Below are 27,651 nucleotides of genomic sequence, written 5' to 3'. Positions count from 1 at the left end.
ATCTAACACACAAAAATTAATAAATTGCTTACTAATTAGATTAATTACAGACATGATTTATAAATTTGAATTTCTTTCATTCCTCTCTCCATACTTTATAATCTCCAGATTATGTACCATTTATTTGTTATAGTTCGTGGATGCCGGCCAGGCAAGACTGTGCAGCTTACTGAAGCTGAGGTCCGTGGCCTCTGCCTCAAGTCTAGGGAAATATTTCTCAGCCAGCCAATATTGCTTGAATTGGAGGCCCCTCTTAAGATATGTGGTATGTTTTTAAGACCAGCATGTAAAAATATTTATATGAATTTTGTTGCTTTCATTTCTTTTAAAATGTCTAACTGAAATAATAATATATTTCTGCTTATCAGGCATAAATATTCAAAAATATGATGATTTATTTTGTTTATTTATACAGGAAGTTTCCATAAATGGGTCGTTGATGAAAACTAGTTATGTTGATAAAATCTTTTGTGAAACTTTTTTTGAGACAAACCACAAAAGGTATTGCAACCTACAGTAGAGGTACATTGCCTGGGTTGAAAATTGAGAAGGTCAAAATTACTTGCTGGTGCTGGACTTGAATTTCTCTAATTTTCAAGAAATGTGTACAAAGGAGGTTTGTTCCAAAGAACTGAAGTAGGTGAGACAGATGATGAAGAAAAAACGTCGGCTTAATGAGTTTGTAGTTGTTCTGTGAATGGATGTCTGCTAGTTGGGGGGAACACATTCGGTCTTTGGAAGAAAGAGATGAAAGAACAGCTCCCAATGGAAATACAGTCGGTTCTTGTATGACACGATAGTTGTGTTACTAGAAACCCTTGTGTAATACAAATAACAGGCCTTATGGGGAAAAATAGGGTTAGATGCCGACCACCCAAGATTGAACACACATTTGTAACCAAACCAACAAATAATCGCAATAAAATACTTACGTATTTTATTACTTAATAAAATATTGCTAATGCTTTTGCTTCTATCATTAGCAGACTTGTTCTTTGTTTGATCTTCTATCCAAACAGATGACAGACGTTCCATCTCTTCCAATTCTGTGTGTTTCGGCGTTGCCTTATTTAGGCCTGTAGCACGCGTGATATCACATTTTCTTTAATTTCATTCAAAGCCTTTCACAATTTCGTATTTCTCCTCTGTTGACAGAGGTGGGCTGGCCATTACGCTAGTAGGAGGCTGCTACAAGTTTTCCCCTGGTAAGAATTTTTGACTCAGTCCACCTCTGTCTATGATATTGCTTTTCTTTTTTTCTCTAAATCTGTAGTATCTTCACCAGGACGCTTCCTTTCACACCTTTTTCAAGTATTTTACTCATTTTTATGGAATAAACCACAATTACAAAATGAGGAGGCACGCTTGATACACATAAAGCTGCGTGCGTGCGTGTAGCAACTGAATAAACAACAACACCATAAAAGCACACTATTATAACCTCAGTAGCTCACATTTTACCAAAGTACATTTCTGGAGGTCACTACCATAAAACAATAAAACCAATTTCCAGTTGCATTTCTGCAAGTGAAATCTGTAGTAAACTCGATCTAATTGCATTTGTTTTAATACCAATGGCTGGAGAATTGTGGATTTTAACGTTATTATGGTGAAATGTGTTTTCCCTGCACTGAAATCTTCAGTCATATAAAAAACATAAATACATTTCCAGAATCTTCTCTTCATTCCTATTGTGTTGCGTTCAATTGGGGTGATTCCCATGTTCTACTGCCATTTCTCGTAAACACAAAGGCGAATCGTGCATAAGCGAATTCGGTTTGTGCTATATACGACATCGTCCCCCTGGTTACAAATTCTGTATGATCGAATTTGTGTAGTGTAAATGTGTATTATACGAGGACTGACTGTATCTTTAGAAAAGGCATGCGTCAAAACTAAACGTTCCTGTAATGTGAGGGAGAGGGGCCGGAGCTTAAATGAAGATTTTTGGGTGCCCCCAGATATAGGATCAGTATTCCATAGTGCAATAGCTTCATGATTTGTATAGGTTCAATAGCTGTTCAAAAGAAAAATAGCGCCGATAAAAAATGAGAGAACCTAGATTTTTTTTTTTTTTTTTTTATGCAGAGAAAACCATTGGTTATGTGCTTGCACCAAGAAAGGTTAGGAGTCAGGCTTATCTCCCAGTCATCACCGGCGCCTCAGTAGCCAGGTGGGAAGGAGCAGCAGTGTGTAGCACATGCTTCTTGATTAGACCGGGGTTTGAGCCCATGACCACCAAATACGGAGGATGCGGAAAGGTCAGGGAATACCACCGCATATCCCCTGAGCAATATGGCCTTAGTTGCTAATGCTCCTAAAAACCAAATAACAAACAAACAAATTCTATAGAGTGGGATCAACTGATGTTGCCACCAGTGAATTCTAAATGGGAAGCCTTCAGGAACTTAACCTTGGAGGCTACTAGGCTTTTCATACCAACTAAGAAATACTGTTTGAGGTTCAGGCCTAAATGGATGTCGGACGAATTAATGAGGCTCATAGCAGAGAAGAAAAATGAATGGGTGCATATAAATTATCAGGCGACACAGATGCCTACAACAGATAAAAGCTAGTCTGTAATCAAGTCACAAAGAAGGTTAGGAATGCAAAGGTAGATTACGAGAAATCTTTCGAAAAGGATGCAAAGAAAAACAGCAAAGAGTTCTTTACTTGTGTAAACTCTACAAGGAAGGGGATGAATCAGATTGGTCCACTTCACGTAGATGGTTCGACTATTGATGATCCTGCTCAAGTAGCTGATAAACTGAATGAGTATTTTGCATCTACATTCACAGATGAGGAGTTATTCAAGGAAGGGAATGCCAGAAGTTTATCAAACTCTAACAGGGAGATAAGTGATTTTGTGATAACTGAGAGCAAAGTGGAGGAGAAATTTTTTAAACATAAAAAAGCACCTGGGGCAGATGAAATCTATCCAGTTATAATGGAGGCAGCAAGGGGAGTAACCAAACCCTTAGCCGTGGTTATGAGAGCATCCTTAGGGTCGGGGGAGGTCCCCATGTACTGGAGATGTTAAAATGTATCCCCAATTCACAAAGGGGGTTCAAAGGGTGACACAAATAATTATAGACCTGTTAGTTTAACTCCTTTCTGGGGAAAATAATGGAGTCACTGGTTAAGGAGGTGATACAGGATCGTCTAGACAAGACAGCAGCATGGGTTTGTTAAGGGAACGTCTTGTCTGGTCAATTTGATTGGATACTATGATTTGGTCACAAAGGAACTGGGTGCTAAAAATAATTTTGATATATATATACAGTCAGTCCTCGTATAACACGTGTTTACACTACACGAATTCGATCATACACGATTTATAAATAGGGGAACGATATCTTATATAACACGAACCGAATTCGCTTGTGCACGATTTGCCTTTGTGTTTACAAGAAATGGCAGTCGAACACAGAATCACCCAACCAAACGCAACACGATAGGAATGAAGAGAAGATTCTGAAAATGTATTTATGTTTTTTATATCAGTGAAGGGGAAACCCATTTCACCATAATAACGTAAAAACCAACACAATTCCAGCTATCGGTATAATCACAAATGCAATTAGATCGAGTTTGCTACCAGTTTATAACAGATTCCACTAGCAGAAACGCAACTGGAAATAGTTTTTATTGTTTCATGGTAGTAACCCCTAGAAATGTGCTCTAGTAAATTGTGAGGTGTTAATAGTGTATCTTTGCCTTTACGGTGTTGTTTATTCAGTTGCTATACGCGCGCAGCTTTGTTTATGTGTATCAAGTGTGCCTCCTCATTTGTAATTGTGCTTTATTCCCTAAAAATGAGTAAAATACTTAAAAGGTGTGAAAAGGAAGCATCCTGATGAAGACACTGCAGATTCAGAGAAAAAAAGAAAAGCAATATCAATAAACAGAGGCGGACTGGGTCAAAAATTCTTACCCGGGAAAATTTATAGTGGCCTCATACTATGGTTTATGGCCAAAATTACCCCGGCCCTCCGGGGTTTCCCAGGTAAGGCTTATGGCCAGTCCGCCTCTGTCAATAGAGAAAAAATATGAAATTGCGAAACGCTTTGAACGAAATGAAAGACCATGTGATATTGCACGTGCTACAGACCTAAATGAGGCAACGCCGAGAATTACAAAGAATGCAGAGAAAATAAAAACAACTTTCATAGCAGGAACAACTCAAAGTGTAATTAAAATCCATTAGATTAAGACACAAAGAATTGGAAGAGATGGAACGGCTGTCATCTGTTTGTATAGAAAATCAAACAAAAAAACAAGTTTGCCTACGATAGAAGCAAAAGCATTAGCAATATTTTATTATGATTATTTATTGTGTTTGGTAATGTTTTGGTTACAAATGTGTGTTCAATCTTGGGTGGTCGGCACCTAACCCTATTTTTCCCATAGGGCCTGTTGTTTATATTGCACGAGGGTTTCTAGGAACACAACTATCGTGCTGTACGAGGACTGACTGTACTTGGATTTAAGGAAAGCTTTTGATAAATGTTGAAAATGGAAGACTGCTGTTCAAATTCAAACGGTATGGCATTAAGGGCAAGTTACTGCAATGGATAAAGGGACGGTTGAGTGGGAGATGGCAGAGAGTGGTAATAAATGGACACTGCTTTACATGGATTAATGTTATTAGCAGATTCTCCCAGATATATCAGGCTTAATGTCCAAGTTTGCAGATGATACAAAGGTTGGCAGGGTTGTTAATGACACTAAAGACAGTATGTTACTGCTACAGAATCTAGAAAAGTTAGGCAGATGGGCTGAAAAGTGGCAACTGAAGTTTAACATTGACAAATGTAAAGTACAGTCCGTCCTCGTATAGCACAATAGTTGTGTTCCCAGAAACCCTCGTGCAATATAAATAACAGGCTCTATGGGAAAAATAGGGTTAGGTGCTGACCACCCAAGATTGAACACACATTTGTAACCAAAACATTATAAAACAAAATAAATAGACTATTACGTAATAAAATATTGTTAATGCTTTTGCTTCTATCGTAAGCAAACTTATTCTTTGTTTGATTTTCTATCCAAACAGATGTCAGCCATTCCATCTCTTCCAATTCTTTGTGTCTTGATCTAATGGATTTTGTTACAATTTGAGTTGTTCCTACTATGAAAGTTGTGTTTTTTTTTTCTCTCTGCATTCTTTCTAATTCTCAGCATTGCCTCATTTAAGCCTATAGCACGTGCAATATCACATGTTCTTTCATTTTGCTAAAAGCATATCAGAATTTCATATTTTTTTTCTCTATGGACAGAGGCAGACTGGCCATAACCCATACCAGGAAACCCCGGTGGGCCGGAGGCCAAAAGACAATGGAGGCCGGTGTGATTTTGGCCATAAACGCTAGTATGAGGCCGCCACAAATTTTCCCCGATAAGAATTTTTGACCCAGTTCACCTCTGTCCATATTGCATTTCTTTTTCTCTCTGAATCTGTAGTGTCTTCACCAGGACGCTTCCTTTTCACACCTTTTAAATATTTTACTCATTTTTAGGGAATAAAGCACAATTACAAAATGAGGAGGCACGCTTGATACACATAAACAAAGCTGCGCACGTGTAGCAACTGAATAAACACCGTAATGGCAGAGACACTATTAACACCTCACTGGCTCACATTTTACTAAAGCACATTTCTGGAGGTCACTACCATAAAACAATAAAAGGAACTTCCACTTGCATTTCTGCTAGTGGATTCTGTTATGAACTGGTAGTAAAGTCGATCTAATAGCATTTGCAATAATACCAATAGCTGGAATTGTGCCGGTTTTTACATTATTATGGTGAAATGCGTTTCCTCTTCACTGATATAAAAAACAAAAATACATTTTCAGAATCTTTTCTTCATTCCTGTCGTGTTGCGTTCGGTTGGGGTGATCCCGCATTAGACTGCCATTTCTTGTAAACACAAAGGCGAATTGTGCATAAGTGAATTTGTGTAGTGTAAACACGTGTTATACGAGGACTGACTGTTCTGCAAATTGGGTAGCAGTAACCCAAGAGAAACGTATCAACTCTGCCGTACTCAGGGAGGTGGAGAATGAAAAAGATCTGGGGTTAATTGCGCAGTCAGATATGAAGTTCTCTGAGCAGTGCAGATGGGTTGCCAGAGCAGGTCATGGAGTTTTGTCAATGATATATAGGAATTTTGCTAGCCAGAGACAAGGAGGTGATTATCCCTTTGTATAAGGAAATGGTCAGGCCACACCTTGAGTACTGTATACAGGTCTGGAGGCCTCATTTTAGGAAAGATGTAGAGTTGCTGGAACAAGTACAGAGAATGGCTGCAAATTTGTGATCCATTTTCCTCACTGCTGGCATCATTCCCTTGCTCCTTATATAATACTTTATAGTAGTCTTCTGCTATTTGAATTATGCCTTCTCTGCTATTTATAAGTACATCATCACTTTTCTTCAAATTCAGTATCATTTGTCCTGCTGTATTACTCCTCGTGACTGCTGATTTAAGTCCTTTGTTTTCCCTTAATGCTTGTTCTACTTTTCTTGTGTTAAATCTTCATTGGGGTACAGCAGATTTCCACTTGGTATTCTTATAAGTGATTCATTTCTTCTTATTTCAGCCAAGCCGATGGTATTCCAATTCACATTTTCTAATTCCTTTTCTAGCTTTAATATCCTCTCTTTGCCGATGAGCAATCTTATGTTGTAACAGGCCAAGTTTAGTTTCTGTGCTTGGTAGCCTGGTCATACCCAGAGATTCTTAGCACTCTCTGCTTCCCATCTGATCCTCTTGCTGCCATAAGAGGGAGAGTAAAAGCTGCTGTGGACTGAGGGCCATTTGTTTCATCGTATTGTCATAAAGTGCTGGAGGATTTGGTCTTTTTCTCTTCATACTGACCAGGCATCTTGAAGAGAACTACTGTATACATTCTCTGCCACCGAGGTGACATAACAGGGCTTACCAACTAGATGTGCACGGGTGGATTTTAAGGAGGCAGGCCAACTGGACTTCTTCTAAAACAGAAAGATATTGGATCCATCAGTGTTTTAGACTAAGTGTCTGATAACACACAGAATGCCTGGTTCCCTTCTAAGCCTCCATCACTCTCAGTACAGATATCTGAACATAAATGATATTTTTCTTACTTGGAGATCAGTATTTGAGGAAATGGTGGTAGATATTTAAGAAGTTTTATAACTGTTTGCAGTGAGCAGGTTTGTTGAATACAAAAGGTTAGGAATGTTTGGACACTATATTCCAAACATTCCTAGCATTGAGAAAAGTTTGAGAGAAAGAACATAACCTTGGTAAACTCTGGAATTAATTGAGATCCCAGTTAGCACCCAATTTATGAACAGAAATTTTGACAAATTTACAAACTTATATCTCCATCTTACAAACTTTTCCTGTAATTTGGTTTGTAAAGCATCACCCCCTTTTGAAAATAGAGTGGATAGGAATGAAATAGTTTTAGCTTTTATGTACTGTTTTTAAGAATTGTACATGCAATTAAATGTAGTACTCTATTCAAAATATGTTTTTTGGTGAATGGTAGCTGGACTCATTGTTGCCAAAAATATCAGTGAGCAAAAAATCAAGCATAATATTAGCTGCATGTGGCATATGAGGCATGGTGATAAAGGTCCCTGTCTGGTACAATAAAAGGAACACAAAGTGAAAGAATGCACTTATTACGCCATTCCAGAAGTTTCTGAAAACAGCCAGCAAAGGCATCCAAAGAGATGATATTCAGTTCAGCAGTTACATTTTTCTCTATGCACTCAACATCCTAAAACCTCTTTCCTTTGAGGACAACTTTCACCTTGGGAAAGAGGAAGTCTGCTGGTGCTGGATTGAGAGAGTACTTTGGATGGTTGATCTGTACAATGCCATGTTTCATCAGAATTGTCTTCACAAGAACAGAATGGGTGGGGGGCATTGTCTTGCACCAAGAACCAGCTGCCATTCTCTGGAAATAGCAGCCTCACCTGGGAAATGGGTTCAATAGTCTTTGAAGAGTCAGTGCTTTCCCCTTCAAGTACAGATTCCTGCTGAATCACACCATTTGTCGAAAAGCATGATCAGCATCATCTTGATCCTGGACTTCTGTAAATGAAACTTTTTTGGGCCTTGGTGATGGATTTTAAGTCCACTGCATGCTCTTACATTTTGTCTCAGGTCATACTGAAACACCCAACACTCATTTACAGTGACAATACAGTCACTGGAGATGAGCATTTGGTGTACATACAAATTAAGATTGTCTTGACAAGTCTGGATGAAGCCTCCACATGATAACATCCTTTGTTGCTTCTGCTTATCCATGGGGCTTTGCTGCACAGACCTTCCTTTTGCTTAAATCTTTGTGCAGAATTTTTTAAAAATCATCTCCTTATTCATATCCAACTCATCAGCTACCATTCTAAGGATCGAACAACAGTCTCTTGCCATAATTTTCTGAACTTTTGCAACAGTGACCTCATTTCAAGAGGTTGACAGATGCCCACTTCTTGAGTCATCACAAACATCTTCATGTCTCTTTTAACTGCTTATACCATTCAAACACTGGTATGATAGACTAAGATGCATTTAGGGCTAAAGTCTCAAGCTGTGAGCAAATTTAGACTATGTATATATTAATTGCAATAGCATCGTTAATACACAGCCATTTCTGAATAAACAGAATATTTATAAGGCGGCACCGTTTTAAGTTATCTCATATTGTGAATACCTTCACGACGAGTTGCCATAGGAACACAAATTCTCAGATAGGTACCACCACCCACGGGTGGTGGTACCGATCTGAGAATTTGTGTTTATTCAGAAATGGCTGTGTATTAATGATGCTATTGCACTTAATATATACACTGGTATGATTTAACATTTCACATATGTATATGTTGCACATTTTCCTAGTTTAAAGCAGAGTTTAATATTTGTTGCTCCACTGCAAAATCACAACACAACATTAGCACTACTAGCGAAACTGGTTGTTACTTGCAATCTGTCAGTCTACTGGATAATCTCTGTGCTGCCATCTGTTGGAGGAGGTTTGAACCAAATGTCTGCAACAGCACCGGTTCGGGAACTTTATTGCCATGCCTCGTAGTTTCATTTTCCACAAACCACTTGGATGTGCAGAGAAGAGGTACCATGAGCTGTGGTAGAAAGTCATTGTGGGTACCTACAAAGTTAATGGTTTTGTTGTAGAAGAAGAGCCCAATTAAACCATGTCCTGACAATGTTAGCTGCAGTCTTTCCCTTCTTGGTTGCTTTTCTTGTGAAGCTAGTGAGAAGGTTCTGTTGCCCAAAACTATACACTCTGCTTTGTTCACAGTTCTGTCTAAGTGAAAATAAGCTTCATCTGAAAATGTGGTGTTGTGTAACACTGCCCTTCCCCCAGTTGCAAATCCAGTCTTAGCCCTGTCATTAGTATGTTTGTCACATTAGCAGGCTCTGTGGTGTGAATTTTCTAATGCAATGTCAAATTTTTATTAAAAAAAATTTTAAAAATAATAAAAAAAAATAACTTTGTACATAAATGCTTTAAAATATTGATTTCCATTTTTAATTTGGTTTTATCAAATTTTGGAGGATCTTTCCATATAAATAGATACTCTTCAATTCTGACTAGTAAGCCTTTCACAAAGCTATTTTCATGCTGCCATCCATTATAAACTGTCTACAGTTAGTTTGAAACACTGATAATAGACAGCATGTATTAGTATTAGTTTTAGTAATGGCCGCATGGTGCAAGGAAGCCTATGGGCTTGTGCTGCACCAGCCAAAAAAAAATAAATAATAATAAAATAAAAAAACAAACAAAACAAAATAATAAGAATAAAAACAAATTAATAAAAATTAATAAGAGAAGAGGAAATGGATATCCTATGCATTTCCTTTCTCCCTTAGGTAATTATCCAGCTGATCTTTGAATTTCCCCAGACTGTCAGCCTTTACCACCGATGTAGGTAACTTATTCCAGTAATTTATAACTCGCTGGCTAAAATAAAACTTCCTGCAATAGAGTCCAAACAACTCCCCCCGTAACTTGAAATTATGGCTCCTAGTTCTAAAATCATTTATAACTGTGAAATTTTCATCCTTATTCATTTTGCTTATGACTCTCAGAGCCTTAAACGCCTCAATCAAGTCTCCTCTAAGGCACCTAGTTTCCAATCTCTGCAACCCACATATTCGAACTCTTTCTATATATGGATGCTATTTTGCCGATATTGCCAGGCGAGTTACCCATCTTTGGACCCTTTTGAGAATAACAATGTCTTTCTTTAGATGCGGTCTCCATACTTGAACACAGTATTTCAAGTGTGGTCTAACAATAGCCTTATATAATAGGATTATGGCGTCCTTATCTCTACTAGTGATTGTTCGATAAATTATTGATGGGACACCATGGGCCCTCCTTGCAACTAGTCTACAATGCTCGGAGAACTTCATATCTGACCGTATCATAATACCCAAGTCCCTTCCTGCACTACTGGCTTTAGAGCAACTCCACCAAGTGTATAAGTTATTTGGGGTTACTGTTCCCCGGGTGCAATACTTTACATTTTGCTGGATTAAAGCATAGCTGCCATTTTTCTGACCATTCCTGAAGTCTATCTAGGTCATTCTGAAGAAGCTCTGCCTTGTGGCAATAATTAACTACTCTACCAATCTTTACATCATCTGCAAATTTAGACATCACGCCCTTCATCGATGTCATTTATGAAAATCAAAAGCAACAGTGGTCCTAATACTGATCCTTGGGGAACCCCACTTCTTACATCAACCCAATCTGAGGAATAACCATTTATCACAACCCTCTGCCTCCTGCACCTAGTTTCCAATCTCTGCAACCCACATATTCGAACTCTTTCTATATATGGATGCTATTTTGCCGATATTGCCAGGCGAGTTACCCATCTTTGGACCCTTTTGAGAATAACAATGTCTTTCTTTAGATGCGGTCTCCATACTTGAACACAGTATTTCAAGTGTGGTCTAACAATAGCCTTATATAATAGGATTATGGCGTCCTTATCTCTACTAGTGATTGTTCGATAAATTATTGATGGGACACCATGGGCCCTCCTTGCAACTAGTCTACAATGCTCGGAGAACTTCATATCTGACCGTATCATAATACCCAAGTCCCTTCCTGCACTACTGGCTTTAGAGCAACTCCACCAAGTGTATAAGTTATTTGGGGTTACTGTTCCCCGGGTGCAATACTTTACATTTTGCTGGATTAAAGCATAGCTGCCATTTTTCTGACCATTCCTGAAGTCTATCTAGGTCATTCTGAAGAAGCTCTGCCTTGTGGCAATAATTAACTACTCTACCAATCTTTACATCATCTGCAAATTTAGACATCACGCCCTTCATCGATGTCATTTATGAAAATCAAAAGCAACAGTGGTCCTAATACTGATCCTTGGGGAACCCCACTTCTTACATCAACCCAATCTGAGGAATAACCATTTATCACAACCCTCTGCCTCCTGCCCTGAAGCCACCCTGCTATCCATCTAAGGATTTTCCCTGTGATTCCAACCTGTTCCAGCTTATAAAGTAACCACTCGTGTGGGACTGGATCAAATGCTTTGCTGAAATCCAAATAAACAACGTCGAAATTATTCCCCGAGTCCAGCTCTTGAGTGATCCTGTCGAAATAGTTAACCAGATTAGTTAAACATGATTTTTCCTTTACAAAACCATGCTGAGTATCCTTCAGAATTCCATTTCTATCTAAGTGATCCTGAATTCCACCCTTGATCATAGTCTGCATAACTTTCCCTATGCCAACCAGGCTAGCCAGGTGGGTAAAGTGTCTGCCTGGCAACCCAAAGGTTGCGGGTTTGAATCCCGCCTTGGGCTTGATCAGAGTACAAAATGCAAATACTTTGGGAGGTGCATTATGGCCACAGAAGCCGATGCGCCAACAACTAACAAAAAAAAAAAAAAAAAACTTTTCCTGCTACTGAAGTTAGACTAACCGGCTGGTAATTTCCCACTTCACTCTTAGAACCACCCTTATGTATTGGAGATACACTGGTACTTTTCCAATCCAACGTAATCACTCCTGAGTCCAGCGATGCTCTCATAATTAGCCTCAATGGTTCAATGCACTCACTTGCTGCCTCCCTTATGATTATACAGTAAATGCCATCAACCCCAGGAGCCTTACTGGCCTGTAGACTCAAGTTTTTTCATTAAATAAACACGTGAAATTTCAACATCATTAATTACATTTTTGAACTTCACTCCCATAATTTCTGATTGACAATGAAGGGTTTTTCTTCTGTAAATATTGATGCAAAGTAACTGTTCGAGTTCATCTGCAACTTCAGCTGGGGTATCTAATACAATTCGACGTTAATAAGGGTCCGATCTGGATTGTCCTTCTCTTCTTTGCATTTATATATGTGAAGAATTCGTTATCCCCTCCCGTTTGCTCTCTTTACCAACGATTTCTCATAATCTGCCTTTGTTGGCCTACCCCTTTCGGTGGCATTATTACAGATCTGTTTGTAGCTGTTATAGGCTTCGGTACTTTTTATTGCTCTGTAACTTTTCCATGCCATCTTTTTCTGCTCAAGTAATTTGACGACTTCATTGTTCATCTAACTTGGAATCCTCCTCGTGGAGTATTTTTTTAATGGTATATAAGCATTGAAGGCTTCTGTGATTAATCTTTTAAAGGTATACCATAATTCAGTTGTATTCGCTCTCTGTGAGATATCTACTCAGTTAATAGAGGCCATGCAGTACCTCTAGGCATCATAATTTCCTCTCCTGAAATTATAACCCATTCCTTTGCCTTTAACTCCGTGATCACTTCCTACTACTGGTTCTTGTACTGTCAGCCCTATTGTCATCTGGTTCGTGGGTGATGATGAGATCTAGAGTATTCTTTTCCCTAGTACATTCCCTGACATGTTGAATACAAATAGCAGTCATCTAGTTGATTTAAAAATTTTGTTTCCCATGTGGAGTTTCCTTCCCATTTGCTCCACTCAATTAGAGGCAAATTGAAACTACCCATAATAAGGCATTCGCGCTTACTTGCCCGTTCCATTTGCATGTAGAGGCTGTCATCGTAATCTTCACAATCACCTGACCTGTAGATTACTCCAACTCTCATTATACCTTTGCTTCCAACTATCTTGCACCATAAAGATTCTATACTTGCATGTGAAACATCTGAATCCGAGAAATCTTTCGTCGCACTCAGGCTACTTTTGATAAGAAGCATGACCCCACCACCCCTTCTATCTTCCCTATCCTTCCTAAATAATTTATACATACTGTACTGAAACTCATAATCCCTATCTCCGGGTGCCACCACGTTTTATGTAAGCCCGATTACGTCAGCGTTACTTGTCCTAACCGGCAGTTCGAATTCACTCATTTTATTGACGACACTTCTGACATTACTGTATAAACAATTAAGACTTAATCATTCTTGTATAGTTAACTACCCTGACACACCCCTTAAAGTTATTTAAGCTCGCTTTCCTGGCATTTGCTACCTGCTCATTTGAAACATTTCTGCCCTCAGAACATCTTGCTAATATGTACTGTTGTGATAACAAATAAGAATTCTTGAGGTATGTGCAAGCGTTATCAGATAAGCACGTATCTATATTACCCTTGTCCCCCACCCCCCAAACTAGCAGTTTCCCTGAACCTTTAAGGTATCCTCAGTAATACTGGCAAAAACTTTTGTTTAAATGTATCCCGTCTCTACAAAACAGATTCCTTCTACCTACAAGTGCAGGCCAAGCTAATAGAAATTTCCGCCCCAGAAGCCTTGCAGAGTCTTTCAAGTCTTGAGTTAATCCACAAGGCTTTCAGCGTGTAATCCCTCCTGTCGTTCCTGGGCAGAATTGCAGACACATAGACATTGTGACCTAACTCGCGACATTTCTTCTGCATGGTCCTATATTTGCCTAACAGATCGTCAGATTGTGTATGCTTAATGTCATTAGTCCCCACATGAATAATAATATTCCCTTTTCCCCCCTTAAAATCTGACGGTCTGTTGATGACATCATTAATAGTTGCTCTTGGCAGACATACCCTGGTTCTAGTCCATCTATTCTTATTACAAAAAATATTTCCTGTTTCCCTGACAATGGAGTCTCCTAATAGATCTGAGTCCTTTTGAACCAGAGTAGTTTACACTTGGTTATTCTGTTCTGGGGCCTGAATCGGGAGTGCATCACTTGGTAGGTTGCTATAGTCTTGAATTGCTGACGAGCTCCCAGTTCCATTCTCGAGGGCAAGCACCCGTTTTTTCAGTGACTCAAGTTGTTCTAGCAATGCACCAAATTATAACTTAAGATCGGTGCACTCCTTACAATGGTGAAAAACAAAAGAATCTCCAAGTGAGCTAGGATTATCCACTAGTTCGACCTTGAAATACATGCCACAGGTTCTGCATAGGATAAAATCATGACTCACCGGAAATTGCCATCGGCTATTTCCGTATGAGTCGTGGTACCCTCTGACTAAGTGTTCAAGGCGGATCTTGTAATAACCGTTATGAAATTTATTAATTATTAATATAAAAAATTAATCAAACTATTACGGGGAAAAAACTTATTAAAATAATCTTTACAATATACATACTAAAAAACCTTTGAAATCCTGCTCTACTTCACTAATCCTGCTTTAATCCCCTCTTATCTATGCTTCTTTAATGTTGCTATGAGCTGTGTCTATCTATGTGTCTATGTACTGTATTATAAAAATTTTTAGGCCAATTTGTACATTGATGGACATGTCTGAAATTACCTACTAGATCATGTATACCTTGGAAGGGTTAGTAGAGGGGTTAATCCTAAAGTGTTAAAATCTATCTTACCAAGGATTAGATTTTGGTATAAAATAAGAATGGGGCTTTTGGGTGGAACTGGGGAATACAGTTTCTGATACTAGAAGAATAATTTTACTAACATAATCTAAAATCATGAAGAAGAAATAAAAATTGTATACATCTTACACAAGGCAGAATGGCCATTGAAGAAGAGACCATAAACAAGTTGCTATCTGAGATATATAGAGGACCACAAACTTTAACTGTGCACTTTAAAGGGTTGTTCGTGAATAAATAATCAAAAGTTTTCTGTGTAGTTGGAATTGTCTGGTGTTCCGGTACAAGTAGTTCCCGACTTTACGAGGTAATTCGTTCCTAGCACACGCTTGTAAAGCAGGAATTCATTTCCCATAGCCGTAATGTTAAAAACAGGGATTACGATCTCAACAGTGAAATTTGACTATAGTAGTGTTAAATAAATAAAGGTCAACAAAACAATAGTTATGAAAAAGGCTGTTTAAGCATGGGTAATGCATCTCCATCATTTCTACTACCCAGGTAGTATACATGCATAGTTTTATTATATCTCGTATTATGAATACCTTCGCAACGAGTTGCCTAGGTATTTCACTACTTAGAATAAGTAACACTTCTCTGGTAAAGAAGACTACTGTTGCTTATTCTCAGATGGCACCATTTCGAAGCTGGTTGGCTTCGTCATTGGTGGGTGGGTAGGTACCCTGTTGCGATAGTGACAACCCAGTTACGAAGTATAACTCCACAATATGGGAGATGCTTGATGGTGTGCATGGTTTAATCTAAATATATTTCTTGAAGCCAACCAGCTTCGAAACAGTGCCATCTGGGTTGGGTGGTGGTGCCCATCTGAGAATAAGCAACAGTGGTCTTCTCTACCAGAGAAGCATTACCTAGGCAACTCGTGAAGGTATTCGTAATATGAGATATAATAAAACTATGCATGCATATACTACCTGTGTAGTAGAGATGATGGAGATGCGTTACCCATATGCTTAAACAGCCTTTTTCATACTCTGACATTTCATCAAGAAATATTTAGATAAAACAATAGCTTATGCTTAAACAATGATTTATTTATCCAAAGAAACGAAAACATAGCCTTTAAAATGAAGCAAATTATAATAAAGAAATTATTTGTGTCATATAAATGTTGATGGTTCATCACTCATTGGTGGCCTGGTACTGTTTTTCGGAGTCATCGTCTTCTTCGGAAATGCTTCAAGAGTAGTCTCCCCCCCCACTTCTCTTTTCTTTATAAATTTCGTGATAGGATCTGTGACATCAACATGGTAACTGCTTTATGTTATCTGAGTTCAAGCAGACAAGACACTTTTGATCTCATGCACAGAAAAAATTACAAAAGTGTGCAATTTAAAAAATTTTTCAAAATTATAAATTACAAAAAAAAAGAGAGGAGACAAGCATAACGTCAGTAAGTTTTACCTCTCGAGCATCGTTCCCAGAATTGATGTCTTCAGCTGATAAGTACGCCGCTGCGAAGGTTGATGGCTGTGGAGATTTAGAAGGGGTCGGCTGCTCAACCTTACCAAAGAACGTTAATGGATGACTTGTGGTGGCTTTTTTCTTTTCATCGTAGATTTCTTTGTAGCAAGCAAGCATATCATTCACCCCTCGGTTAACTTTTAAGAATATTTCGCTGTCAGGATCCATCTTCTCAAACCTTGCCATTGCCAATGCTATCTCTGTGGTGATGAAGCGTCTCAGCTCCTCGTTTGGCTTATCTTGAGCTTCGTCACCATTTTCTTCTTTCACTATTGCTGCAATCAAGTCAATAAGTTCTTTGTTAGATAATTCCTTCTCTTCTTTCTCTATTAACTCCTCCACATCTTTGGCATCAACCTCCAGCTGAATTAGCTCTGCAACCTTTACAATCTTATTTGTAACCTCTTCATATGATTCATCTTTTTCAAATCCTTTGAAGCCTTTTACATGCCATGGGCATATTTTCTTCCATGTGGCATTTAAACAACTTTTAGTAATTTCCACCCAGACCTTGTTGATGTTTAAGATCGCGTGGTAAATATTGTAAAATTTCCAAGTCTCTTACCATAGAATTTTTCTCATAGTCTACTACAGACAATGCCTGAGCAAATGTTGTGCGTAAATAGTATGCTTTTAAATTCAAAATAATATTCTGATTCATAGGTTGGATGAGTGAAGTCGTGTTCAGCGGTAGAAATATGACTCTCACATTCGAATTGAAATCGTCTAGATACGTCATTGTCTTTACAATATTTTTAAACCTCGGGAATGAAGCAGCATTTAAACCAATCCTCAAAGAGAGATATTGTTATCCATGCTCTATGGTTTGATTGGAAATGCACGAGGATTTCCAGAATGGTACACAAGCAGTGGTTTTAATGTGTAATCTCGTGCTGCATTAGCCCCAAGCAAGCACGTGGCTCTATCTTTTGACGCCTTGAAATCTGGCAATGTATATTCGATATGGCATTTTTTTTTTTTTTTTTCCAATACAGAGCAGTCTCATTGTTAAAAATTTGCTGTGTTAAATAGCCGCCTTATCAATAATTTTTTTGAACACATCACAAAATTTCTCTGCAGATTCAGAATCGGCACTGGCGACTTCACTGCATACTTTAATGTTGTGGAAACTAGTATGATGCTCGAACCTATTAAACCACCCATTGCTTGCCGCGAACTTGGGGTGGGGTTTGCCATACTTATCCTTAATATCTTTATAAATACTTGTTGCTTTTGCTTGAATGGTCATTAGATTCATTCAAGGGCACTCGCTTCTGAATCTGATTTTCCATCCATATTATTAACAGCTGTTCCATCTTTTATATAGCACCTGAACGCAATTTTGTGATCCCTATTGATCTTAAGTGCGTTGATCCTTTAACATGTTCTTTTATACGCACACTGTCCTTTAAAATAGTATTCACTGTTGAAGCCGTGAGACCTAATTCCCTTGCCAGACTTGATAGGTGGCAAAACTTTGTCCTGCTTCGTACTTCTTAATCATTTTCATCTTCATTTCTAAATCAATTTTGTTTTGTTTCCTGGCACTACCACCACTTGCACTTTTCGTTGGTCACTTTCCCTTCATCATTGTAATATGTAAATAGAAACGAAGAGTAGTTTCTGAAAAAAATTTTTTTATGTGATTGAAGATTTCAGTGAAGGGGAACACATTTCACCATAATAGTGTAAAAACCCACACAATTGCAGTTATCAGTATTATCGCAAATGTAATAAGACTGAGTTTACTACCTGTTTATAATTAGATGCACTAACAGAAAAGCCCAGTAAAGTGGAAAGTGCAAATTGTTTTTATTGTTTTATCGTCGTGACCTCCAGAAATGTGCTTTAGAAAAATATCACAAAGGCATTCAAAATTGATTCTTATAACAGGAACATATGATAACGATGAAAGGGTAGTGCAATTTCCATTATAAATATGACCTTTTAGTGAGATATATAGCTTAGTAATAATAGTAAAATTTTCAACTTCCAAGGGCTTGGAACGAATTACAAAAAAAAAAAAAAAAAAAAAAAAAAAATGTGTTATTGGGTTTACATTACAATATTTGAATGATGCCTCCATTTATTCTTGTGGTATGCAAAATACGTTTCCACGATTTTAAGTTTGCACCAGCCGTCAAAAACTTATGTAAAGTCAAATTTGCATAAGTCGATTATTATGTAAGTCAGGGAGTTTCTGTATTGTATAGCTATGCGTGTTGAGATGCCGTATTTATGAATGTTTAGCATTTATTTATTTATTTATTGCATTTAATGTTCATATTTTCGAATTTGTTGATATTTGATACGTGGGGCTCATAAACCCGGGAACTGCCTGTATATAAATCAGCAAATTGTGCTCAGTCATTAGTAATAGCAAAAGCTTTTGTATATCTGCCAGCTGGGTCTGTGAAACAAGCTAGAGTTGTGAACATTAAATCACCAAGAATTGCTTGCTGATTAGAAAAAGTTGAGTTTTAAAGAAATTCAAAAAGTTCTGAGAAATTATTTTTAGGATTAGAAGAATGATAGAAGCAGCAAATGAATTTAGCAGAATGAGATAAAGAGATTTTATGCCAAAGGTGATCAAAAAAGTGGTAATTTTAAATTAGTCTCTGACAAAAAATGTCAGAATGGACATACAAGGGTTGTTTGAGAAATTTCTAGCCTCTCACAGAAAGATGTGCTTTTGGTGCACATATATTTATTTTTATTTATTCTTTTTTTTTTTTTTTTTTTTCCCCCAATAATTTGAACTTTTATGTGAATGCATGCAAAGTTATAGCTTAACTTCATTAACTTAATTTTTTTTTAAAGTTGTTGAAATTTTAGCTGCAAAAACATATCTTTGCAAAAAAAGGAGTATCGAGCAAAGGTATTAATGAAAATATGATAAATAACCTTAGGACAGCGTTTCCCAAACTTTTTTAGTCATAGAACACTTATATTTACAGAACACTTGCGAAACACAAGTTTAGCAATAGCCAAAGAATTGTAACTATCGTCATACTTTCGTTTCGGTCTTTTATTTGTTGGTTTTTTTTTTTTTCCTCACTTCAGATTTTTGGGAAACAAAAGGCTGCATTTGTTCATCTTCACTTTGAAGTGTGACAATATTGTGTTCGTTTTCAATGACCGCATTTGCAATACTAGAAGTACTTGCTTCTCGTTTTAAAGTTCCTTTTTTTTTTCTACAAATCCATGGTCATTTATTTTAATAATAATATTTCAAAATACTGATAATCATCAAAAAAATTTTATACAACAAAGTGAGTTTAGTTATGATATCGATTTGCTTCCCCCTCTCCTTCAACCTGTGTACTCCAGGCTAAATTGCATACGAATAGTATATTACATCACTACATCGCTACTTTTTTGTAGATGTCATTACCTCTACACATACTTCTCTATGCAAAAGCCCGCCAAAATAGTGTTCCACAGCCTATTTGATTCTATCCCAGTACATTAATAAGCAAAAAAAATTATGTTAAAAATTATGATACCAAAGTAGTGCACGCTACAAATATCCAAAATTTATTTATTTTATTATTATTTTTTTAATTATTAATTACAATTTTTCACGGAACATTAGTGTTCCACAGAAAACAGTTTGAGAAACGCTACCTTAGGAAAGTATGCCCCATCATATGTGACTGTCAAAAATTCAGTGGCTGAATTTACATGTAGCAGAACCAGTATTGAAGATGAAAGTGAAGTGTACATATATGATATCAAAATAATTTTATTATCATATATTTGGATTTCAGGAAGGCTTTTGACACTGTTGTGCATGGAAGACTATTGTACAGATTGGAGCAGAATGGTATTAAGGGTAAGTTGCTACAATGGATAAAAGGATGGTTGAGTGGGAGAAGACAGAGGGTAGTAATTAATGGGTGCTGCTCTTCGTGGACTAATGTTATTAGTGGAGTCCCACAGGGTTCGGTGTTCGGTCTTCTGTTGTTTTGTATATTTATCAATGATATTGATGAAGGTGTATCAGGCTTAGTGTCAAAGTTTGCAGATGATTCAACGTTTGGCTGGGTTGTTAATGACAGTAATGGCAGTGTGCCACTGCAACAGCATCTAGATAATTTGGGCAGATGGGCTAAGAAGTAGCAACAGAAGTTTAACCTTGACAAATGCAAAGTACTGCATATGGGTAGAAGTAACCCCAGAGAAATGTACCAACTGTGTGGTACTACACTTAAGGTGATAGAAAATGAAAAAGACCTGGGAGTAATTGTGCAGTCAGATATGAAGTTTTCTGAGCAATGCAGACAGGCTGCCAGGGCAGGTCATGGGGTTTTGTCAATGATATATAGGAATTTTGCTAGCAGGGAAAAGGAGGTGATTGTCCCTCTGTATAAGGCAATGGTCAGGCCAAGCTTTGAGTACTGCATATAGGTCTGGAGGCTCATTTTAGGAAGGTGTAGATTTGCTTGAGCGTGTACAGAGAAGGGCAACAAGATTGGTGAGGGGAATGAAGGGATCCTCTTACCAAGAGAGGCTTAAGTTCTGCAAATTGCAGTGGCTGGAGACTAAGCACCTGTGCGGTGATCTGATTGAGGTGTATAAAGCCTTGAATGGGTTGAGCACGCTGAATTCTGATGGGATCCTTCCACTTGTTCAGATTACGAACCTAAGGGGGCATAAATTCAGATTAAGAAAAGACAGATGTAGAATAGATGTGCGGAAATTTGCCTTTAGCCAGCAGGTGGTTAATTGCTGGAACAAACTTCCATCTGTCATTGTAGAAGTTGATAGGTTAAATAAATTTAAGGAGGAACTGGACAGGCATTTGGAGGGAATGGTGTGGTTTTTTTTTTTTTTTTTTTTTGGCTGATGCTGCATAAACTCATATATTTGCTTTCTTGCATCACGTGCCACTACTGCTACTACCACCTCCATCGACAAACACCACTCCAAGAAACATAAATTAAATAAAGTTTATGAATGGGAGTGGCTGCATCATTCATCTCAACTGAACAGGTACAAAACATTTAATCAAATGAATTTAATGTGACAGTGGTTTCTGCATGATGCACCATGCCGTTTGATGCTGATGAGAAACATCAATTCAAAACAACTTTTTTTCACTTGACATCAAGCATATCCTAAAGCTGTCTGACCAGATCTGTGACTGTGAATGAAACATGGCTTCGTTGCAACTGTTAAAAGTAAAAACTGCAATCAAACCAATGGTTTGTTTGTTTGTTATTTGGTTTTTAGGAGCATTAGCAACTAAGGCCATATTGCTCCGGGGATATGCGGTGGTCATTTCCTGACCTTTCCATATTTGATGGTCTTGGGCTCGAACTCCGGTCTAATCAAGAAGTAGTCCTACGCACTGCTGCAACTGCCCACCTGGCTACAAAGGCGCCTCAAACCAATGGAAGCATTCAGAGGTAGTGAATTAGAAGACCAAGTCAGTTCTACTGGCAGGCAAGGTCGTGGTATCTGTCCACTGGAATAATAATTGTAGGCTTACCTTCCATAGGGGCAAACAATAAATAGACAGTATGATGCTAATTCAGTAACTAATTTATAAAATGCAATCAAGCCAAAGCAGCCAGTAAAGCTGATTTGAGATGTTTTGTTTTACCAATATGTGGCGCCTCCGTGGGCAGGAGCAGCAGTGCGTAGCACACGCTTCTTGATTAGACCAGGGTTCGAGCCCGTCACCACCAAATACGGAGGATGCGGAAAGGTCAGGGAATAACCACCGCATATCTCTGGAGCAATATGGCCTTAGTTGCTAATGCTCCTAAAAAACCAAATAACAACAACAACATACCAATATGTACATATTCAGATATTGGCTGTTGCCATGGCTGGCTATGAATTGTTGTCCTATGCACTGTACTTTCTAGATCTAGCTCCATCTGATTTCCATCTATTTTCAAAACTTGAAACCAATTTGTCTGGAAGGACTTTGGGTTGGATAATGATATGAGAGCGACCACACACCTTTTTTTTTTTTTTTGCCTCTCTTTCTCCCTCAAGACTCAAGAAAGCAACTACAAAACTTGGATCATCAATATAAAGCATCACTGGAAAAAGTGCATTGAGTTAAAAGGAGACTACATCTAAAACTAGTATAAAGTTAGTATCAGATTGATAACTCATGTGTGCACGAATTCGTGGTGATGTAAAGAAAAATTGCAATCCTGAAATTTTAATTTCAAAAATTTGTGGATTTCTGTAAATGCACAATATTGTAAAAAAGTGTTAAACTGCATTCAAACAGGAATACCATGAAGAAATGCTGGCGAGAAAAAAATATTAATACCATTTATTTTATTGTCTCAGAGTAAACAACAGTTCTTTTTTCTTTTTCTTTTCTTTTTTTTTTATATATATTTATCTTTGAAGTGCTAATAAATAAATAGAATTAGTTGGTTAGTCCACATTTTTATTAATTGAATTTAAAACATAACATTTGTCGATTTGTTCTGATATGTTTAAAAATTGCCCTTTATAACCTTCCAATTCATTACATAAATTGTGACCTTCAAAATTTTGTCTACCGTAATGTTACAGGGATGGAGTATATGCCAGTTCCTTATTGTTTTCAAATCTTGGAGGAAAAAATTAGTAAAAATTAACCAGTATGACAAAGCAGAAATAAAGTTTTGGAATATGTAAAATTAACTTTTCATTACTTCAGTTTTTAGATTTATGCTTACTCTGTTTCTAAAAATATCACATTGCATTTTATTATCATTGATTATTTCCGTAAATAAATGCCTTTTTTCTAAAGGTTTCTTACTGTTTTGCTTTCTACTACAAATATGCATTATATTTTAAAGCATGGCCTAAAAAGACAGTACAATGAAAGGACAGAATTCATGGGATACCTGGTTCCTGGGCAATGCAACACTGTCACCCCTCTCGCTAGTGGACGAACCCACCACTAGGCAGGTATATAGGCACACTGTATCACGTAGACGGTAATTCAATGTCAGTATGGATAAACGTTGCGAGTTAACCGACTTTGAAAGTGGGATGGTAGTGGATGTCCGATTCATGGGTCACTCTATCGTGGAGGTGATATGGAAATTGCATTATCCCCGTTCGACGGTATCAAGAGTGTATCGGGGATATGCCATTTCTGGAATAACATCTCATCATGGACAGTGCTGTGGGTGGTGGAGATACTTGGCTGTCGACATTTATCTTGCATTGTTTCAGCCAACTGGAGAGTGACGGTGGTGCAAATCACTGCCGAATTCAATGAGGGCAGGGGTGCAAGAAACGTCTTGCGTAAGACCATCAGGCGAGCATTGGCTGCAATAGGTTATGGGAGCCACCGAACCACCAGAGTCCCATTGCTAACACCACGACGCAAGACTTTACGCCTCGACTAGGCAAAAGAACATCAGACCTGGACCTTGGATGGTTGGAGACAGGTCTCCTGGTCCGATGAGTCCCATTTCCGGTTATTTTGAGCGGACTGAGGGTGCGTATCTGCCGGAAACGGCATGAAGCTGTATGCCAACAAGGACTTGTTCAGGCAGGTGGACGGTCAGTAATGGCCTGCAGCATGTTCAACTGACACACGTTGGGACCTTTGATACGTCTAGATGCATTTCTGAATGTTCCAGGTTACGTGTCCATTCTTGCAGACCATCTGCATTCCTTCGTGGTCATCATGGAACCACAGAGCCGTGATGACTAGAAAATGGTTCGCAGAGCATTCCGCAGATTTTACCACCGTGTAATGGCCCTCTCCCTTCACCGAACAATGAACCCTGTGGAGCATCTTTGTAATGCTGTGGAAAGGTCTGTTCAAGCTTTGGATTCCTCCACCAGGAATGCAATGGAATTATGGACAGTGGTGCAGCAAGCATGGGTGGAAATACAGTAAACCCTTGCTAATCTGGAATAATTGGGGTGTGGGGGGGTCATCCGGATTAGTGAAGCAAAAGATAGCCTTAAAAGAAAAAAACTTAGAACACAAATAAATGGAAAATTTAATGAATAAAATATAGGTAGTGCTGATGAAAGTAAATAAAAAAATATCACTGTAGAGCCTTTATTCAGAAACTATAAAAAGACAATACATTTATCAATGGATAAATGTATTGTCTTTGTATACATCTATCAGGTGGTGCTGGCATAACTAATTAGAATAAAAGTATTTAAAATGAGCCATTAGGCCAAAAGAATTGATAAAGGCTAAGATAGCCTGAGTTGGTTTAATTTGTTATACCCTATAAATGAACAAATAATTAATAATAAAATACTAGTAAAAAGTGAAATAATGATGGTGAGGCTAATTGTTGATAATAGGATACGTTGAATGGTATGTTGAGGGGGGGGGACTAGCACCATTCAATACATCCAATCAATAATTAGCAAGGGCTATCTGTTTCTGTTTGTTATCTTCTAGTTTAGCTAGGTTCAAATGATAAAAAATTATTAAAATTAGTAGCAAACTATATTCAAATTTAGCAGCAAACTGGGAGAATAATAGATAGCCTGACAGATAACAGTGAAACAAATAATATAGAAACTGAGAGCCAACAATAAATTTCATGTGTGATGTAAAGTATATGAGCTACATACCTGTGAAAAAAAAAAATTTTTTGTGGGATGTTAAGTATATGAGCTATATACCTGTGAAAAAAAATTTTTTTTTTGTGGGATGTTAAGTATCTGAGCTTATTAGCATTAGTAGGGGCATATGATGTTATATACCTGTGGGGGGGGGTGATCTATTTACCAGTGAAAAAGAAGAGGCTCATGTTATATATACAGCCATTTCCCGACTTATGGAAATTTGACTTTACATAAGTTTTTGCTGGCTGGTGCAAACTTTAAAAATTGGAAATGTATTTTGCGTCCCGTAGGAATAAATGGAGGGATCATGAAAATATCATAATGTGAATGAAATAAAATATTGGGTGTGTTTTTTTTTTTTTTTTTTTTTTTGGATAATTCGTTTCAAGACCTTAGAAGTTGAAATTTTCGCTATATATCTCTCTAAAAGGTAATTTTTATAATGGAGTGCTACCCTTTCATCGTTATCATATGTTCCGTTATAAGACTCAATTTTGAACACCTTTGTTGATATTTTTCTAAAGAATGTTTCTGGAGGTCACGACCATAAAACAATAAAAACAATTTGCACTTTCTGGTTTATTGGCTTTTCTGTTAGCTCAATCTATGATAAATGGAAGAAAAGAAATGGAAGGACTCACAACACAAAAATATAACTTTCTTCAGTATAACTTGTTTAACTTTCTTCACTGAAGAAAGTTATACATCAGAATGATTAAGTGATAGGTGAATTATGCGAAAGTGGCAAGTTGGATTTTTTTCACTGAGAATCTGTGCAGTTAAAAAAAAAAAAAAGAACTAACCATTTTGCCAGTGTAACTTAATAAATTGTGAATAAATCAGCTAATTTCCTTACCCAATGAGAAAACAGATATTTGGATAGATCCAGAAGATAAAAGGAAAAAATATAATAATAGCCTGTTTTCCCAGTAAATAAAGTAGAGGCAACCCCCCGTATAATGCGGTCTCACTCTAATGCGATTGATAAATTGCAGTAATCCTCGCACAACACAGTATTTATATAACACGTTTAAAGAATTGCGGAAACCCTCACATAGCACAGTATTTTTGAGATTTATATGGGGAAAACCTTGCTATTATGTTGGATTTAATTTTTCAACATTTCCATTCTTTTTTATGAATTCCCACTGTTGGCTCACTAGTTATTATGCAAAAAAAAAAAAAAAATTTAATGGGAAATCCCCATGTTGGGTTCTGTGCTTGTTGAACTTGTGGAAAAATCTAGATTTCACAGTTTTATTCCTATTGGACAACGAGCCAAACCATCCAAAAGGTTTAAGTCATCCAAACGTTGAAGTAACGTTCCTACCACTTCTTTAATTCAGCCATTAAATTGAGGTATTATATCTACCTTTAAAACTCATTACATTAGAAAATCATTACAATGGATTTTGGAAAAAATTGATTTTGTATTGAAATGATGGATTCATGGAAACATTTTTTCAATTGTGGACTATATCGGCTTTATAGCTGAAAGAAGTAAAACCATCAACATTAAATGCATGTTGGAAAAATGTATGGCCAGAATCAGTTCATTCAGGAAATATGGTCGAACTGGCAGAAAACGGAATCAGTACAGTAGTAGAACTTGCTAAGTTGGTAGGAGGGGAGGATTTTGATGATATGACTACTGAAACCTTCCTGGGTAGCACAGTTGGTAGAATTGCCACCGCCACCAGGTGGAAAAGACTTGTGTTCAATCCCATCGATGGCAGGAGAAATTTTTATGAGTCTTTTTCACAATGTGGCTGAGTTAGTTGATCTCAGGCAAGGGTAGCATGGTTTTTTGCCCAACAAAACAGAAAATCCACCTCAGAACACAATAAGTTTATAGACAATATACAGTCGCCCATGCTCGTAAAAAAATATATGGTTATTGAAGACTTTCAAGAATTACTGGTGGAGAAAGAGGCTAGCAAAGCGGATTTGGTGGAAATGGTATCGGAGGTAAACCAACCAAATCAATTCAGAGGATGATAGAGCAGATGGAAATTCTGAACTTCCAAATTTTACACTAAAAAGCGTATGGGAAGGCATAAAGTTAGCTGAGAAATTGTAATCTTATTTTTTTAATGCACATTCTTTGATTGAAAGTAGCCAAGGATTCAGAAGGGAGCTTCAAAAATGCTTTATTTTTATTTTCCATACAAAATTTATAAAGATCTATCAAGCAAAAGTGAACAAACCCAGATTACTGATTTTTTAATGAGTAATCTGGGTTTGTTCAGAAATCTTTTGAGCAGAAATCTGGAATGGTGTATTTTTGTTAGCTTTTGGAACATACCCCCCCCCCCCCCCCCCTTTTGTACTGGTTCTTAGTCCCATATAACACTGTTTCACACTACACAAGATTTTATAGGAACCTAACTACCTTGTTATATGAGGGTTACTTGTATATTCAAAGATTGTATTGGTTTTCTATTTCACACTTAGAGTAGACTAAATAATGTCCACGATAAAAGGTGCATGGGTTTTATATATACAGAGGGATAAATTTTGTATGATATAATTATTTTAAGCAAGTAATTCTAATGAAAGCATCTATTTTAGTATCACTTGGTTTACAAATGTTTGGTTCTGTAGAATGCCCCAATTACTAGTGCGACAAATCCAATTTTTTCTCCCCAAGGGTAGTTTGCACTATCCTTGGGGAGAAAAAATTGGATGTTTGGGAACTATTGGTTTAGATGCTTCTGGGACTTTTTTTTTT

The 27,651-nt window shown here is 37.4% G+C and overlaps 1 protein-coding gene across 1 annotated transcript in view; it reads left to right on the top strand.

Moving 5' to 3' along the window:
* LOC150077006 (serine/threonine-protein phosphatase PP1-beta catalytic subunit) overlaps positions 1-27,651 on the top strand; it is an 88,516-nt gene that overhangs the window by 30,988 nt on the left and 29,877 nt on the right. The window contains exon 2 of the mRNA XM_090386687.1: positions 134-265. Within this exon, the coding sequence (XP_090242813.1) occupies positions 134-265 (132 nt within the window). The remainder of the gene's footprint in view (positions 1-133; positions 266-27,651) is intronic.

This window comes from Mastigoproctus giganteus, chromosome 12 (genome assembly GCF_048544385.1).
Source record: "Mastigoproctus giganteus isolate SK-2022 chromosome 12, ASM4854438v1, whole genome shotgun sequence".
Taxonomy (NCBI): Eukaryota; Metazoa; Arthropoda; class Arachnida; order Uropygi; family Thelyphonidae; genus Mastigoproctus; species Mastigoproctus giganteus.
The sequence above is the reverse complement of the archived record's forward strand: the minus strand, read 5'-3'. Positions and strand labels throughout refer to the sequence as shown.